The sequence below is a fragment of the Lathamus discolor genome, chromosome 4 (genome assembly GCF_037157495.1).
Source record: "Lathamus discolor isolate bLatDis1 chromosome 4, bLatDis1.hap1, whole genome shotgun sequence".
In the NCBI taxonomy this organism is placed as follows: Eukaryota; Metazoa; Chordata; class Aves; order Psittaciformes; family Psittacidae; genus Lathamus; species Lathamus discolor.
The window spans coordinates 18,967,830-18,986,175 of NC_088887.1; the positions used below are offsets into that span (position 1 = coordinate 18,967,830).

The window sequence follows — 18,346 nt, forward strand, 5'->3', positions numbered from 1 at the left end:
CAATCAGTTTCTGGAAATATGCCATAGCTAAGGACAGAGGGGTAATGCTTAGATTTTCAGTGTGCTTAGGCAAGGCCCCTCAAGGTAGTTATTTAGTGCTATGACATCAGTGGTGTGAAGGTGATGGAATATGCCAGTGCATCCATCCCTTTTGTTTTTTTGGACTAAAACTGGTCTTAGTGGGGAGCACTCAAAGAAACAAGCATGTTTTGGAAATCCTCCATGGGGCAGTCTTTTCATCACCGCAGCTTAGTGGTAAAGTTCTTGCTACAGCCAGGAATAATAAAACAGCAGGGTCCTGGTAGCTGAATGAAAACAACATCTATTTTGGTAACTACTGAACTTGCTGATAGCTTGAAAGGGATGACAACTTCTTCTGTTAAAGACTTCCCTCTTGGCTGATGTGCCTTCTGGAGGAGGAGCATCCATAAGCAGTTTGGTCTGGGCCACGCCAGTCATTCTGCAAAGCCAACTTGTTTGCATTTGGCATACCCCTGGAGCAGGGGTTCTAAGAATTCCCTTTCCCAGCTGGGAAACAAATACACAAACCAATTTTTACTTATTTATTTTAATGAAGGCTTTTGAGTTCCTTGAGGTCAGCACACAAAGTCAACATATTTATGCATTAGCATGACACGATCTAACCTCAGGTCCTCTTCAGAGCTCTTGCTGGATAACCTCAGCATCCAGAATATCCTCTCCTCCTTCTTCCCCATCTTGTATGTCCTGCTTAGTGAGAGTAACATCTAGAAGTTTCAGCTAAGGACAGCATTAACATCTAAAATGCGGCTTTCCCTTAAGTCCCTGAAAATGATGTGGATGATTACTATTAGCAGAGAAGACAGTATATACACATAGAATCATAGAATACATGTTGTTATTCCTTTGTAGTTGAAGAAAATGGTTGGAAATGAGTTAATGCTGATGAATGTGCAGACAGCTGAATATGCACAAGTGTGGCAACACATTTAGGATGAAGCCTCCAGTGTAGTTAGCTTTTTATCTGATTTGCTACTGTTGCTGCTACTGTTGGGCCTTGTGCTTGGGTGGGGAAAAGAGGAGGATCCAAAGGCTCTTGGATCTTTTCTTGCGTGATTCTACGATTCTGTGTAAGAAAAGATAGAGCCTAGAGTGGCTCAGGAACAAGCATTATCTCCATCTGCAATAAATTCTCATTAGAGTGATTGTTTGTTTTCTCTTTTCCACCCAAATGATAATGAAAATTAACGGAACCGGTTAAATGTCTTATTAACTATAGCCTGTGTTTACCTTCTCCAGAAACTCCGCCCTGGAAATCACCAGACCTGCTGGAAGCACTGCAACTACCCCTGTGTTAGGCAACGAGTGATCTTCCATACTTCTGCTGACCAGGAAAGGATTAAACTATGAACAGTGTAGAATGAGATGGGTTACAGGGTTGAAAGCCTTTGATCTAGGGCACCAAATTCAATCTAACACTGTTAAAATTTTATGCATGGTTGGAAAGGGATTTTTGTTTTCTTTTTTTTTTTTTTTACCTTTTTAAGTCAGAGGCAAATATCTGTTCAACACCAAAACAGCAAAAACAGTAGGAATTTGCTGTCTTTTGCTAAATAACCCTCTCCTGGAAGACATTTGCATCTGTGAATTACTTCTTAGCCCAAATAAAGTTAGTTGGGAATTTCATGGGACTTCTAAGGGGCAGATGCCCACATCACAGTATTATTATCTCAATATGCTTGGGTGTTAACTGTCTCAGCAGACCCAGTGTTAGATTTGTTTTCATTCTTCTTGTTTGTCTGCTTTACTTAGGATGAAGCCTACTGCTGAGAGACCTGAATTACTTCTACATCTGTTAGAGAGGAGTTGAATATTTCCGTTTCTCTAACTTTCAATCTCGTATCACTGATTTTCTAGATAAACATGTTCTGTCAATTTTGGTAACTACTGAACTTGCTGATGGCTTGAAAGGAATAAAATTTGACTGTGTCAGCTATGAAGGTATGTCAGTGTTGCGCAATTTTAAGTCCACAAGAAGTCTTATCACTCTTTGTAAGAGAAGCAGGCATGCATGCTCAAGTTATTGCTTAAGCAACATTTTATAAATGTTTTGCAATTCAATCTGCTACTGAACAGGCAGGGCAGGCTAAATGAAATAAAGATAAAATTAGGAGTGATGGAAGGATACTGGATCTTAGATATGCGCACACCTTGTAAATTTAGGGTAAGTCAAATAGCTGCAGAGCCTAGTGAAAGAAAAAAGAAAAATGTTATTTCCAGATGTTACTCGGGAATATTGAAACAAGACTTCATTTTTAGTTTGGACTTGTTCCATGATATTGTGATGTCCAAAAGTAGTTTTGTATCTGCTGATGAGACACTTGCTACTGCAGATCACACGAACAGAAATTATGTTAATGATCAGGAAGACGATACAGTGTAGCCAGTTAATGAAAGAGCTTGATTTGTCCAGAAAATTATGTGGAGCAGATACACACATACATAGAAACCAAGATTAATTTAGAAACCTGTGTCATTAAAGCAGATTTTTATATGGTTTTGTGTGGGATTTAAGGGGGATTAAATGTTTGACATCACTTTGCCTGCACAGGCGATGTTGAAGAGGTTACTGAGTGGGTGATAGAGAATTCAAATATGCGCCTATGCTGAAAGAGTGGAAGCAATGGATCAGACTACAGCCTGGCCAAACAAATTGCTCTACTTACTGTATTTCTAAAAGCAAAGTGCTTCTGGTTTGGCAGCAGATCTGCAGGGATGTAGAGCTGAAGGAATATTTGTGATTTGCCAGGATTTGAGAGGAACTTGTCGAGGGCATCAGAACTGGGATGCTTCTGTCTTCTGTCTTACGTGATGCCTTGCTTCATGTGCATCATTTTTCTGCTATGCTGTTTTTGCTGTTTTTAAACAGTAAAAGCACTAAAAGTAAAAAGCAAGGGGGACTGGTTGATCAGGTGCATTTCTCTTTTGGAAGAGATGGTCCTGGTCATGAAACTTCTGCTCCTCACCTGGCTCTGGCCAACAGCAGTGCTACACAGTTCTCAAAGTCAGCATCACGATCTTCATCATCGGCAACGGTTCTCATTCTTAAGAAAGCATAACAGGTAAGCAATATACTCTCTCCATCTATGTTCATCTGATAAACTTCATGCTGTCAGCAACCTTTCAATGCACCCTTTCTGTTCATTGTCCTGTTTTGATAGTTTCTGGATTTATAGTATGTTTGGTATTGATAGCATGTTCCCAAAATGGAAACAGTGAGCTATTAATTAATTTTGCATAACCAGATATATTTTCACGTTGGATTTCATGAAGGCTTCATGTACATACAGTTATGTAAACACTCATACCCACACACAGGTCATTTAACTTGAGTGATACCAGGCTACTATTGTGATACCAGACTACTATTGTGATGTGCCAAAGATACTTGCCCTTTCACTCCTTTTTGCAAGAAGCAAAAACACCTTCCGAAGTTCTAGGCCAATGTTATAAAGTGACTTCCATTACCAAAGCAGCAAAGTAGCTACACTATCAAGATACAGAAGACATTTTTACAGCACTACATGAGATAAATTATACTTTATTTGTAGTGATGATACAGTGATTTCCCTTTATGGAATATACTTATGCTTTTAGATGTTGAAGATTGTCTCTGTTCTTAGTTTTTCCAATCAAGTAGCTGCTTTAAAATGAATAATGATACAAAGGTTTTTACATTTAAATTTCTATGCAGAGTGTTATTATGTATTTCCAGAAATGCAATTTCACATCTGCCATGTGAGGTCTCCAGATGTGTTTCCAGATTAATCTACTAGGTGAACTCACCAATGATTGGCAGTGATAATCCAAGCAAATTCTCAATTATTTGGGAGAGAGGAGAAATTGTAATAGGTTTCCATTTAAGGAAGGAGAAGGAATGCAACTCTTACATTTGTCTGTGTACTTCACCCCCTATTAAAATGAGCAGTGGAGCTGGCATTTTATTTGTACAATATCAAATATTGAGAAAAAGTAACGTAAGTGTAGCCCTTTGATGTGTTTAAACTGTTTTTCTCAGGTTACATGCTTTGTAGCAGGTGTTCAGCTGTTTACCTACTCTATCACTTCTTACATGATAATCCAGCAATAACATATCTCTGAATCCCTAGATGTCTTGATAAAAATCACACTTAAGCAATGCAAGGCAACAGAACATATCCCAGTGACAAAACGGAGGTGCCTCAGTACTTCCAGATTTCAGTTTAAGGTCATAGGTTCAAGTTTGGTCTAATCCAAAAGCTCCTGGAAAGCAGACTGTTTCAAACTCACTGACAGTTTTGGAGTGAGTGCTGGTGAATGGTTATTTGTAGTAACAAAACAAAACAAGCAGAACTAATCCTAATATCAGCATAAGGTCTTACCTAGTGCTTTGCTAGTCTCGAGAAGCAGTTAAGAATCTAATGGAAGCCAAACAAAATACCTTCTTATCACTATAGTGGTAAGGAAGGTCTATTTTAAGCTCAGCTGATATACTTTTGTCAGTGGTAAAAGGGAAGCATATGCTATCGTCGTTTGCATTTATCCTGTTCTGCAATAGCTGAGAGGAGTTGCTTATGAAACAATCACAAAGCAGGAGAGAAGCCTGGTAGGAGACAGCATATTTTGTGGTATCCTTTGCTGCACATCCTTTACTGATCTCTTGCTGCTGGACAGCTGTAACAATACTAGCATAGTGTCCTCTCTATCTCCACAGATCTTTAGTAATACATACAAATGGATCAATATGACAGCATTGTGAGACAGGCAGAAGTGTGTTAACAGAAAGAAAGAATAGGAGCAGGAGAAATGCCAGCTGATGCTGACTGATGTAGCAGTTTTTGTTACACAAGCAATGCTTCATTTTTGTTGTGGTTTAAACCGATCCACACAGCTCGTCCACTCACCCCCCACCCCTACCCTCCCTGCTCCCAGAGGGATGGGCAGGACAATCAAGAGAATGTAACTCCCACGGGTTGAGATAAGAACAGCCCAGTAACTAAGGTGTAACACAAATCACTGCTGCTGCCACCAATGATAATATTGATAAGGGAAAATAACAAGAGAATACGATACCACCGCCGAACGAGTTCGACCCCCCCGAAGAGAGAGAGTGCCCTTCCGGGTAACTCCCAGTTACCTCCCTGGGCATGACGTGCTGTGGTATGGAATACCTCTTTGGCTAGTTTGGGTCAGGTGTCCTGTCTCTGCTTCCTCCCGGCCTCCCCTTGTCCCCAGCAGAGCATGAGACTAACAAAGTCCTTGGCCAGAATAAACATTACTTAACAACAATTAAAAACAATCGGTGTTATCAGCTCTCTGCCCAGGCTGGAAGTCAAAACACAGAGCTTGCACCAGTTACTAAAAAGGAGCAAAACGGCTCCTGGTAAACCCAGGACAATTTTCTAGGTCTTAGTGATTTGGAACTAGGAAGAAATCGGTGCCACAGAAGATCCCAAAGCTTAACAGGTGCAAATCAGTTTTTCCATGGAAAGGATCCAAATACGTTTAATTTATCTTTGTTTGATTCTCTGGTTTTGTTCAAAATGCAACATTATCTTCCAGTACATTGCGACTTTTCACCAGTCTCTTTTTCTTTCTGGGGAAAAACCTTTCAGCCAGTGCTAAAGATATTAGGGACACAGCTGACAGATGGCCTTGGTTAAATGGGTGGCCTTTTAAAAGGAATCCCATGTGAAAATGTTACTTAACCTACAAGTTCCACTGTTTTAATAGTGTAACCCAATTCTCCCTCCAAAGCTATTTGTCTGCATTCTCTTGTAAAGAAGATTTTAAAGCATTAACCGAAAGTACATGAGAAAGCGATTATTCTCATGGTCCATTTCCTACAGCAAAGAACAAAGCATTTGACTGTCAAAAATATTAGGCTTTCTGACAGTACATGTTGCTGATGTTACTGAACACTTAGAAATGCATTTTTATTTGTGTGAGAGAGAACTGTACAACTCTGATTATTACATTTATTTGGGCTTCAGTATTTGATGAATGTGTTAAAAAGTTTAAGAGATCACACTGCTGTATAACTCTACAGACTCTCCTGGGAATAAGATTGATATAACTTCTACCTTTTGGATATCTTTGATTTGGTAGTAAAGAGGTAAAGAGGGATTTACTTTCCTTAGGCGCATGTGTCTGCTGATACATGTATCTGCTGATGATTTCACAAGATATTCTTCACCAGAAGTGCTGTCAGGCATTGAAACTGCTTGTGTTGGAGGCTGCCCAGGGAAGTGGTTGAGTCACCATTCCTGGAGGTATTTAAAACATGTAGATGTAGTGCTTAGGGACATGGCTTAGTGGTGGACTTGGGAGTGCTAGGATTACTGTTGGACTCAATGACATTAAAGGTCTTTTTCAACCTAAACAATTCTGTGATTTTGTGATTATGTGTGGGCTTTTCCTCTCAAATGCCATAGCCTGACACCTGCCATACAGTGGTGTACAGAACCAATGACTGCGTTTAGACTGCTTAGATTGTGGTGTGCTGGCCGAAGCTGCATGGTAGAGAGACCAGGGTGCCAGGCCACCAAAGTACAATCTGTGTCTGTGGAAATGAAAAGTATATCTTGAGTTACGTCAGGAAGCTTTTCTGAGAGCCAGGCTAGTTAGATCTCTCTATTCTGCTTTTTAATGGAATTAAAATTAATGAAATTAATGGAATTTATGCCTTGGGAGGAATACTCAAGAAAACATCTGCTAATGATTTTACAATGCTGTAGTGCTGATCAGTAGTTAGGTAGGGGTCTAGGACTTCTTAGGAGTAAACAAACACACACATGCGACTCCCTTTGAATTATCAGTTAAATAACTGTGATACTGCAGTGAGGTCAGTTTAATAATATAACTTTTAGCCAAGGAGCAACATCTGGAGCCCAGATGCTGATGTTAAAGGAATATCTGCTGGAGAACACTTCTTAGTCTTGGGTGGAGGAAGCAGTCAAGGAGAAAAAATGTGAAGCAGAAGTGTATTATTTTTTGGTGCCTTTACATATGCAGTGTTACCCATGTCCATGAAATTAATTGCAAGTACCATGAGCATATATGTCTTTGCTGTAAAGGAAAGCCCATTTTCCTTTACAATTGAAAAAAAAATATTCTGCCAAATAAGGTATTGAAGAAAAGAAGTCTCATGTTGTCATGGTTTAAACCGAGCCACACAGCTCATCCACTCACTCCCCCCCTTTTCTCCCTCTTTCTTTCCTCCCCCCCCCCCCACCCCTGCACCCCTCCCTGCTCCTTGAGGTATGGGGAGGAGAATTGAGAGAATGTAACTCCCACGGGTTGAGATAAGAACAGCCCAGTAACTAAGGTATAACACAAATCACTACTGCTACCACCAATAATAATAATGATGAAGGAAATAACAAGAGAAGAGAATACAACACCTCAACACCAGCCGACCGATAACTTGTCCAACCCCACCCGACCGAGCACCGGCTGATACCTCATCCAACCCTGCAGTCCCTAGTCCTTCCGGGTAACTCTCCGTTACATCCTGGGCATGACGTGCTGTGGTATGGAATACCTGTTTGGCTAGTTTGGGTCAGGTGTCCTGTCTCTGCTTCCTCCTGGCTTTCCCTCCTCCCTGGCAGAGCATGAGGCTCAGAAAGTCCTTGGTCAGACCAAACATTTGTGTTATCAGCTCTGTTCCCAGGCCGAAAAGTCAAAACACAGTGCTGCACCAGCTACTAAGAAGGAGAAAAATGACTGCTACTGCTGAACCCAGGACATGTTTGTAATGAAAGTGCTATTTTGACCCCTGCAAGTTGTTGCAGCCATTTCTGATAGCAGCTAGAAGTAATTATAGACACCCCACATCTGTATATGAGGCATCAGCTTGAAGAGGCTGTTCAAGGAAGTGGACAAAAAAGATGCTTTACATATAAGCAGCATTAGTGTTTATTTTGTCCTCACCCAGGTAAACAGAAGAAACAGCAAAATCATGTAACATCTCAGTGCTCACTAAGAAAAAAATCCTGCCCTTGTAGCTTATGTTTTGCCTCTTGTGACTAGAGGAAGCTTTCCTCAGTCACATACTTGCTTTTAGTAAGAAGTTGTAATAGATGTATCATAATTTTATCCTGCTTCTTCCAGTGAAATTATTGAAGGTATTGAAAACAGGTATTTTCCTTGGCATCTAATGACAAATGACCTAATGCTTCCAAACTACATTAGCTGTGCTATGGCATGTTGAACATAAGCCATCATCTTTTCTTACAGTGGCTCTCATCAGCAGATTTTCTTGTGTACCTATTGCAGAGAATTACACGGGTTCAGATCTAATGCCCATACTACTCTGATACAGCCTTTGTCTGTGGTGATTTTAATTCTCAAAAGTATGGAGTTTTATTTTAGCATCCACATAATTTTCATACTTCAAAAACTAAAGTCTGCATTTGAAATGCCTGATGGGTGTTCTGATTGCCCTGATAATTTGGTTCAGACAACACTGCAGAGGCATTCAAGAATGCTAAGGTAAATTAATTTGTTCAATGGCTCTGAATAGTCCAGTAGCCACCTCAGCATTCCTGTTACAGCATTTTTATAAGTAATTTCTTGGGCTTCGCTACTAAGAAAAAAGGGGGGAAAAGGAGAAAAAGAAAGAGTAAATACAGGCACAAACCTTATCCTAAAGTATTCCATACCTTGTCTTAAGCAGTGTTTGACTACAGATCTTCAGAACAGATTTTTATCATTCAGTCTAAAGTAATAATTAGGGCTGCTGACATCAAAGTCCTAGAGAATTACAGAAGGCGTCAAAGAAATTATGTCTAGGGAGAGTCCCTTGCCTGTGGGAAAACAGCTGTGTTTAAATAATTCCTACAGATACATGTCTAACCTATTCATAAATAGCTCGGCTGAAAGGAGTCTCAAAACCCACACAAGAAATATGTTCCCATGTTTCACTCTTCTTACTATGAGAAAGGCATTCCTAATATGTAATGTACATCCCTCCTTTGTTGCCACTTCTTATCCTGCTGGGGAGTGGACATGGAGCAAAGGGCCCTGTCTGAGCTCAAGATGTATTCTGAAGACTGTCCTTTCCTCAGTCTTGTTCCTCTAAATTAAGCTACACAGATTCTTACAATCTTCCCATGCCTTTCCTGAAATGGGGGCCCAGAGCTAGGTGTAATTCTGCAGCTAAGGTACGGCTAGTTCTGTAATTAGTTGGGGCTGACCACCTAAAGCAGAAACAAGGAGTGGAAACTTAAGGAGACGCCATAGCATTTTCCTTATAGCAGAACAAAATAATGTAGCAGATTCTTTCTAGAGCCTGTGTCCTCCAGCTGCCAGATCTGATTGTAGATCTTGTCTGTGTTTTAACCCAATATTTTTATGATATGGGCATATACCAGACCCTTCTGGTATCTCTGGTGTGGTTTCTGTTTATAGGAAAACCAGAAAAGGTGCCTGCATTGTGATGAGCATCTGCTGTTAATTTTAAATGCAGGCTCAGTACATGAGATTCCTGTCTGAAGAGCTGGAGTCCGTTCTTAGGCATGTGAATTTCCCAGTGGCGTTTGGGATATTGATCAGTACCTTCTGTGAAGGGAAGAAAGTTAGCAACAGTCACCAGAAAGAAGCACAGAATTCATGACGTCCTGCTCAGAGCACAGGTTCACCTGTGTTGCCTTGGGTCTTGTTGCAGAGGCTTAGTTATGTATGACATGGGGAAAAACGCAGAGTAAGGACTCCTGATGCAAAGAAATGCTGCATGTCTGAGCAGCAGATCAGCTAATAAGAGCTAATAAATAAGCAAGTAAGAGCTAATGAGTAACTTGACCAAATCTGAATGATGTTTAAGAAGAACTCAAAAAACAAGCCTTTGGATCCAGGGCCATCAGTTTCTTGGTCCTTTCTAAAAATTACAGAAATTGAGCTCCTGGGGGAAAAAAAAAAAAAAAAGAAAGCAAAGATACAGAGTATAATTGTCTCTGTAATATGGATAATGCAAGAAGTGGTATAAACCACTGGTGTTGAAATGAACTGGTGTTATTTCCAGTCTGAGTTGCAATTGGTTATGTGAATACTAACATTTTTTCAAACAGCTATAATGTCTTACATAATGATAGGTACAATTTCTAAGAGGAACATAAGAAGAGCTAGATGTTCTTCTTGGGACTTCTTATCTATCATTAGTGTTCCCACTAGCATTCCTGGGCACATTCCCCTACCTTTTCTAATGTATCTTTCTCCAACTGTTGTTTCCCTTCTCATACCAGATTCAACTGTCCAATATTATTGGGTCTCTGCTTCATTTAACTGGCACTCTGACTGCCAGGCAGAGAAAAAAAATTAAGTTTCTTACAGCTTGTTTTTTTTTAAACGTAGCAAACAAGAAATTAAAATGAGGAAAATTGACAGCACAAAAGTACAGCCACTTAAATATGAGCAGCTGCTTCGCATAGAAGATCATGACTTTGCACTCAGACCTGGATTTGGAGGTAAGCAACACACACCTGCACTGTGCTGGTTCCTTTTCAGAACTTATTAAAAAATATTATTAGGATAAGGCTCTATGGGAGCAGTGAATAAGGTATCCCTGTAAACTGCATAGTCTAGTAGCAATTAGCAAATTACTGTCATCACATTTATGTTAAGAGATTGAAATGAACCAGAAATTCCTAAATCTGTTTGCTAAGTAGAGAATAAAAAAGTTGATTCTCTGTTGGGCACTATGGTTATTATTTCTTCATTTAACTAAATTGCGTGTGGATAAAGGGAGTATTAAATGGGATGTCCACAGTTTGGGTTCAATTTTGATTCTCCTTCATGAAAGGTAAAATGAGAAAGCTGAACCACTAATAAGCTTTGTCTGAGCCTTTGTGTCACCAGTTTTGTGTTCATGATTCATGAAAATAGATAGAACTGCTCTGAGTTATGAAGACAAAATATATGAAGACCAATAATCAGCTGTGTAAACAAACATAAATCTGGGAGGCTAACAAATCTACAGGGCTTGCTGAAATCAGCTGCTGGAACCTGGGGCCTGGCAGGCATGCCAGGAGGGAGACCTGGAGTAAAAAGAGCCTCTCTGGATGCATTGTGAGAATGTGAATGGGTTTCTTGCTACCCTGGAAATTCTGTCTTGTCAGAGAGCAAAAATCTTGCCTGACTTTGAACAGCGGTTGAGATACATCTGTTTGTTGACAGAAAAATTTAAAATTGCCCCTTGCCTAAAATCTGTTTAGTCTGGTATCTCTTAGTGCGGACATCTTGTTACCACCTGCTTGGCCACACAAGGAATCTAAATTTTTCAGAGTATCATCTCAGAGAGGAAGTAGCATTTACATGAAACCAAACAGCACTTTGGGTTGCGCTTTGTCTTTGGATCATCCCAGAAGCAATACTTATGATGTACATAAAAGCAACTTTCATATTATACCTTGTGATCTGGCAGCTTTAATTTTCCACAGGCAATGAGGATTTTTTTACACGCAGCAAGTATATACTAGGCTTTTTCCCCTTGTCCTTTTATTTTCAGATGACTGGTTATAGAACCAGTTCAGTTCTTACTGAAGTCAGCTGTAGTTTTTCCACTGATTTCATTGCACAGGCATCTCAGTAATCACACTGCCATGGGTATGATTTCAGCTGTCCTCCTGTCTTTCAGAGATAGCTTTCAGCAGAAGAGTGCATCAGCTTTGCTCCCCTTTTATCAATCCACATGCCTCCATAGTGGTATGGGAAGCACTTTTTTCAGTCAAATTCAATAATTCACACACTTCAAAATTTCCAGAACTCTCTTAATATGTGGAATGCTTATGAGTGAATGTCTCTAAGACTAAAATATAGATCCATTAACACTTGTACAGTGCACAGTTTTGAACCTGCTGGGGATCCCTCAGTTGGGGGAACTCTAAATTTGGCTTGTTTGACTTTATTTAGCCCCACACATGCAAAGTAAATGGGGCAGACTACAGGACCCAGAGTTTTTAGTATTTATAATTGTGTAACAAAGGAAAAAAAGAGAGAGCATAGGCTGCATTTGATTTGTAAACTGAGCAAATATGCACAGGAAAAAAATTGGGGGAAATGAATATAGAACTGTTGGATACTGACCAGCATCAGTGTTCCTGGAAATGTGACTTTTCTCACATGACTGATTGCTTTCCTATGAAAGCATATCATTGGTCCATGGAGGTAAGAGATCCTTTTTTTTTTTTACCAAATGGACACAACTCTGTCATGGAGAGATGGATGTATAATAATGGACACATAAACTGCCATTTATGTGACTATATTTTGGCATTATTCTGTTGATTGCAATGCCATTCCAGCTGCACAATCAGAATCTGACTGGTGATTATAAAATTTAGTCCTGACATTGTCTATTTATTAACACATTAGAGAAAAGGCTGAGAAGTATACTGTGTCAAGATGAAGCAAAGCCAGCAAGCTGCTATCAAGCTGTTTCTACATTTTTGATAAAGAAATGTTACTTGTCTGCAGTTCATTATAATTCATTACTATAGACTGAAGTAATTCAGTACACCCAAATGTTCTCTAAAAAACTAAACTTACATTGTTACACTGCACTTACTCCCTAAGACAGGCTCTTGCGTTGTTGTTTGAGGGGATTGTGGGTCAGGTTTTTTTCATTTCCTGTATTGTTTTTGTTTTGTTGTTGCCTTCCATGTAATGTCATGGTCCTCTTCTGTTTGGAAGTCTCCAATAGATGGACCCCCACTGATGCAAACAGATGTGGCCCAGCAAAGTGATTTGAGTAATTCCACTAGACATTGAACTAGGAGTACTGATGTTTCCCTTCCTCAAACAAGCTTTCCCAACTGAACATTGTAGGAGTTAGGAATTGTTTTGTCCTTGCTGCTTCCAGAAGTACTCATAAAGGCCAGGAGGTGGGTATGTGAGATGTTCTGCAATGGTGTAATAATGCTTGCCAGTTCTGGTAAGGCTGTCTGTTGGCTTAGGTCCTACCAAAGGAAACAAAAACCTCTCAGTAGACTCAGATCTTTTCATGACATGTATCTTTAATACTATGGCCTAAAGTACTGATTTGTCAGTACCCCCATAAACAGATAATCTGTGAGAAGATATCTCAAGTTTGGTCTGGAGAAAACGTAAGAAATTAAATTATGTTGCTAGCACTTCTCTGAATGGTCATCCCCATATTTTACCTCAGTGAGAAAGGGTGAGCACAGACCAGCATCAGACAGTGAACAGAGACTTCTAGCAACTCTGATCTGAGGGCCAGTTAGCAGCCAAAACTGCTAAGTTTGGTTTAGGAGGATAAAGTGTTTAAGTGAATTCTTAGAAGTGCTTTCAAGTTACTTTCTTTTCTACTATGCATCTATTTATCTATAGCATATTATTTTCTGGACTATCTTATTCCAAAATACCAGCAGAAGTCATTGGAGTGAGTTCTCGGTTTCATGAGCTCTTTCTACAATTACTAAAAATTAACATTCGCCATTAAAAAAAAAATAAAATAAAATCATAGACTAGCATACAGAGGAAGTAATTATTTTCTTTCTCTGTGCCTTGGTTTTCTGACAATACAACCTTCCAAGCACTCTCTTTAACTATTTGTAGTCTAAACATTATGGAACCTCATTATCATTGTCATTGTGTACATGGAAATTCTCCCCATGTGTATGTGTGTGTATATATATATATATACGTATATATATATGTGTGTATATATATATGACAACTTTGTTTTTCTTTTACATTGTGTCTTAAGGTCCTGTCATTTCATATGCTAACGGTGTTAGTTAAAGAAGTTTTAATATTTGTTCTCTCTACTTTGTCAACCAGTCTAATGGATAATAGCGTTAGACAGTATCAGACATAATGGAAAATAATTTAGTGGACTTTAGCTGGTCAAGAGGTAGCAGTCCTAGACAGTTTGCATCCTGATCTGCAATTAAACGTAATCTTAATTCCAAATACTCAGAGGATCAGAAATTCCATTAGCTCTCTCCCCTCTGTGCTTCCTCTTTCCTCGAGCTAAATTAGTAACATTTAGATTCATCTGAAGGTAAAACGGTAGAAAAAAAGAAAGGAAATAGGGCACAATGAATGTTCAAACAATGCTGCAATTCTAATAGCTATTTGCCACCAATCTGTTTTCTCTTCTGCACCACAGCCCTCCCTGAAAGGTCAGAAATATGTCACTGGGGTGGAGAAGACTCACTCTGATGAAAGTGAAATGGCTTTTTCTCATGTGTTACTAGAAGGAATAGCTGTTGTCCAGAACAGGAGGGAAATACTTTGGTAATTTGCAAAACCTTAGCAGACTGCTTCTCCTGATCTTTTTTCCTCTTTCACTGCTAATTCTTCCATTCCAGCCCACCTTTACACAAATAAGAAAGAAACAAAACAGTAACAAAAAGATAATACCATTGCCAGCAATTCTGCTGTTTCAGTCATTGCCAGAGAAAAGTAAAGACACACATAGCTTCATTTCACTGGGGCTTGTTTACATATTTAGTTTTCTTCTACAGGCCATTTTTAGAAGAAGGTACTCCTGTAGACCTTAATCCTTCCCTAGTCTCTGTTTCCTAGTGGGAATTTCCTGCAGACCTAGCTTTTTTCCATCATACCCTATTACAAAGCCTACTGGGAGACGACAGTGGCTATTTTTTCTATATTCAACATTTAACATCAGGAATTTCAGGTGTACTCCACTGTGTGTTCAGAGACCTGAGTATTACAAAAATACTATAGAATTCACTAATCCAATCATTATTATTGTAGAAGTCGATCCTATAGTGATAAAAGAACATACTTTTTATGTAATATTCCTTCTAAAAAGGGTATTACGGAATTTGCCTGCTGTACTACATATTAAAAAAATTCCATGCTCATCAAGGAATCCTTTTGCTATGCTTAAACCTTTAAAACAAAATTGGAAATGGCTTGTGTGAAGATAAACCCACCTGAAAACAATTCTGTTTTTTTTCCATTGGGGAGTAATTATCTTGAAAATGGATGTAGCCTCCATTGCGAGAATCACTAATCCTTGTAAAATAATGATTTTTAGCAATGCTCCAGAAGCAACTGAAGCTGTTCAATTTAATAACAAAATCCTCTCTGCCATCCCCAGTTTTGTCACACAGATTTGCTTTGGTTACTTTGTTTTCAAAGTAAATTTCATGTTGTTGCCTGATGGTCAGCCAGAGATGGAAATTCTCAATGTGCTAGATAGAAAGCTGTGGTGCAGACACAGAAATAGACAAATTGCTTCACTGCTCTGGCTGGTTTAGGATCCTTTTCAATGCTTATTGAAACACTCTTTTTTAAAAACATCTAATTGTAGTAAACCAAACCCAAGTGATTAAGAAATTACAGTTCTCAGTAACTTGTTCCCAATAGTTAATTATTCCTGTTTCTGGTGGAGCTGGTTTTTAATCACAGAAAACTTCAAAGCTCAGAAGGCCTTAGCCAGAGTAAGGCCAATATCTTATAAGGGTGGTGGTATTAGTGACGACAGTATAAAAATGCTTCAGATTAGAAAACTGAACAGCACAGTGAAGTGACCAGGGTTGCATATGTGTGCGGTGTTTAATGTCTTTATTGTCTACTTAGATTTGTTGCAAAAATAGAATATGAAGTAAATATTCACAGCTGCTATAATAACAATGGCTGGGGGTATAATAACAGGGCTTGGGGTTGGGATATGTGATTTAATAATTGTCTGTGGTGAAGGCTAGACTGAATGGTATTTTCAGTCTTAATGGCATTAAGCAGCATGAGTATGGTCTTTGGTCTTTCCCTAGGCAGAGCACAGGAATCGCTTTTAAAGGAGTCTGTTTCACAGTTCTCATGTTTCTATGTAATCAGGAACAAATTTCATCATAACAGTTCCTTTTTTATTCACTTTAGAGCCACCTACTGTATTTCTCCTGGCCATAGCTTTTGATCTCTTTTTTTTTTTTTTTTGATCTGGATAGCAATTCAGTGTTCCCAGTGACTTTTTATATATAGTTTTATAATAGTTCCCAGCTTAGTACAAGCTCTCCTTTCAAGGAATCAAGTGCCTCTGTGTGTATCTATGTCTAACTGGCACTTCTGTTTGTGTGCATGTAACCAACATAAAAATAAGCTGCCACTAATTTCTAATTCTGTGATCAGTTCCTTTACATTTGCCAGATGAGGTGAATTATTTAATGAAACTGTGCCCACCCTGGAATAGTGCTTGTTGGGGTAGGAAATTGTCTTTAATTTTTGCAAATCCCAAGAAAATATTCGGTTTGTCATCATCACACTTTGAGCAGCTGTCACTAAGAAAAGCCTTTTCATCACTGCACGATACATGGCTCAGAAAGCCATTTATCCTATTGTGTGATATTATTTGAGTGTAGCTCCTTGCCTCTTTGAAGAATGTTGATGGTAGATATTTAACTTCATTGCTTTAGATTTGTCCTTGACTCAGAAACTAGTAAAGCTGTTATTTTATGTAGAGAGCTGCTCCCTTCTCCTCCCCTTCCTCTCACATAGAATCATAGAATCATAGAATAGTTAGGGTTGGAAAGGACCTCAAGGTCATCTAGTTCCAACCCCCCTGCCATGGACAGGGACACCTCACACTAAACCATCCCACACAAGGCTTCATCCAACCTGGCCTTGAACACTGCTCACAACCTCCCTGGGCAACCGATTCCAGTGTCTCACCACCCCAACAGGAAAGAATTTCCTCCTTATATCCAATTTAAACTTCCCCTGTTTAAGTTTTAACCCGTTACCCCTTGTCCTGTCACTACAGTCCCTGACAAAGAGTCCCTCCCCGGCATCCCTATAGGCCCCCTTCAGATACTGGAAGGCTGCTATTAGGTCCCCACGCAGCCTTCTCTTCTCCAGGCTGAACAGCCCCAACTTCCTCAGCCTGTCTTCATACGGGAGGTGCTCCAGTCCCCTGATCATCCTCGTGGCCCTCCTCTGGACTCGTTCCAGCAGTTCCATGTCCTTTTTATGTTGAGGACACCAAAACTGCACACAATACTCCAGGTGAGGTCTCACAAGAGCAGAGTAGAGGGGCAGGATCACCTCCTTCGACCTGCTGGTCATACTCCTTTTGATCCAGCCCAGGATACGGTTGGCTTTCTGGGCTGCGAGCGCACACTGCCAGCTCATGTTCATTTTCTCATCGACCAGCACCCCCAAGTCCTTCTCTGCAGGGCCGCTCTGAATCTCTTCTTTGCCCAGTCTGTAGCTGTGCCTGGGATTGCTCCGACTCAGGCATAGGACCTTGCACTTGTCGTGGTTGAACTTCATAAGGTTGGCATCAGCCCACCTCACAAGCGTGTCAGGGTCCCTCTGGATGGCATCCCTTCCCTCCAGCATATCAACCGGACCACACAGCTTGGTGTCATCGGCAAACTTGCTGAGGGTGCACTCAATCCCACTGTCCATGTCAGCGATGAAGATGTTAAACAAGACTGGTCCCAACACCGATCCCTGAGGGACACCACTCTGTGAGTCACTCTATGAATCAGACTAAGCCCACTGTTTTTAACATGCTGTTCAAGTAAATAATCTCCCAAAGTTTTAGCAATAGCAGTTAAGATCAAATGTATACCCAGATATGAGGACTTCCAGTATATCCTACCCTGTACCTCTGCCATGGTCCCAGGGTAAGAGTATCTACAATATAAAGGATTTGAAACTTTGTGGTGAGTAAGGTTAGATAATACACAGTTCATCTGTCTGTTTGCAGTCACTCAGAGCAATCCTGGTAACCAACAGGCATTTCCAAGTCACAAGCCACCTCACCCCCATCTTGAATGTGCCTCTTACACTGCATGGACTTGAAAGGGAGCCAAGGGCTGAGGCCAGATTTGTGTCTTCAATGCTGTTTGCGTATTAGTCAGCTTTCATGCTGATTATGCTCCTAGGTTGGAGTGCTGTGCCTCTACAGCTAGCCTGCTCCCTCAGCCACCCTGCCTCGTGTGCAGCTACCTTAAGTGTCAGCTCTACAGTGTAGGCTTGTCCTGTTCCATCATGCAAATGAGCATCTTGATAGACAACACCTCATCTTCCTGCAGTGTTTGCATTTACATGATGTGTGAATGCCATTTGTGAATGATGTTCACATCATATAGAAATCCCACAATGGCTTCTACTTAGGTTAAACTCATCTTTAGTTTACAAGATAGTTTAGATTTCAGTGGAACACTGAGGTGACTTCACTCAGATCACAACCAGGCATTTTTGTACTAGCACTTAGTCCAGATTGATTTTTAGCATAAGTAGACTATTTGTGTGGTGTCAACAAAACAAAGACAAGAAGTGGTCAAAACTGGTTTAGGAGAGGTATAAAAACTTTTATTGTGAAGATACCTGGCTG

General features: G+C 40.0%; 1 protein-coding gene and 1 long non-coding RNA gene across 2 annotated transcripts in view; one reads left to right on the forward strand and one right to left on the reverse strand.

Annotated features, from left to right (window-relative positions):
* Positions 1-550: 550 nt before the first annotated feature.
* On the reverse strand, positions 551-5,162 carry LOC136013122 (uncharacterized). Its single transcript, XR_010612151.1, has 5 exons — positions 5,092-5,162; positions 3,006-3,083; positions 2,706-2,916; positions 2,168-2,225; positions 551-746 (listed from the first exon to the last, which is right to left on the reverse strand). It is a non-coding gene; the product is annotated as an uncharacterized LOC136013122 (long non-coding RNA).
* Positions 1,921-18,346, forward strand: part of LOC136013121 (gamma-aminobutyric acid receptor subunit rho-3-like) — a 30,591-nt gene continuing 14,165 nt past the window's right edge. Inside the window, exons 1-3 of the mRNA XM_065676476.1 lie at positions 1,921-1,980; positions 2,972-3,101; positions 10,369-10,481. Coding sequence (XP_065532548.1) covers positions 2,974-3,101; positions 10,369-10,481 — 241 coding nt within the window. The 5' untranslated portion in view covers positions 1,921-1,980; positions 2,972-2,973. The remainder of the gene's footprint in view (positions 1,981-2,971; positions 3,102-10,368; positions 10,482-18,346) is intronic.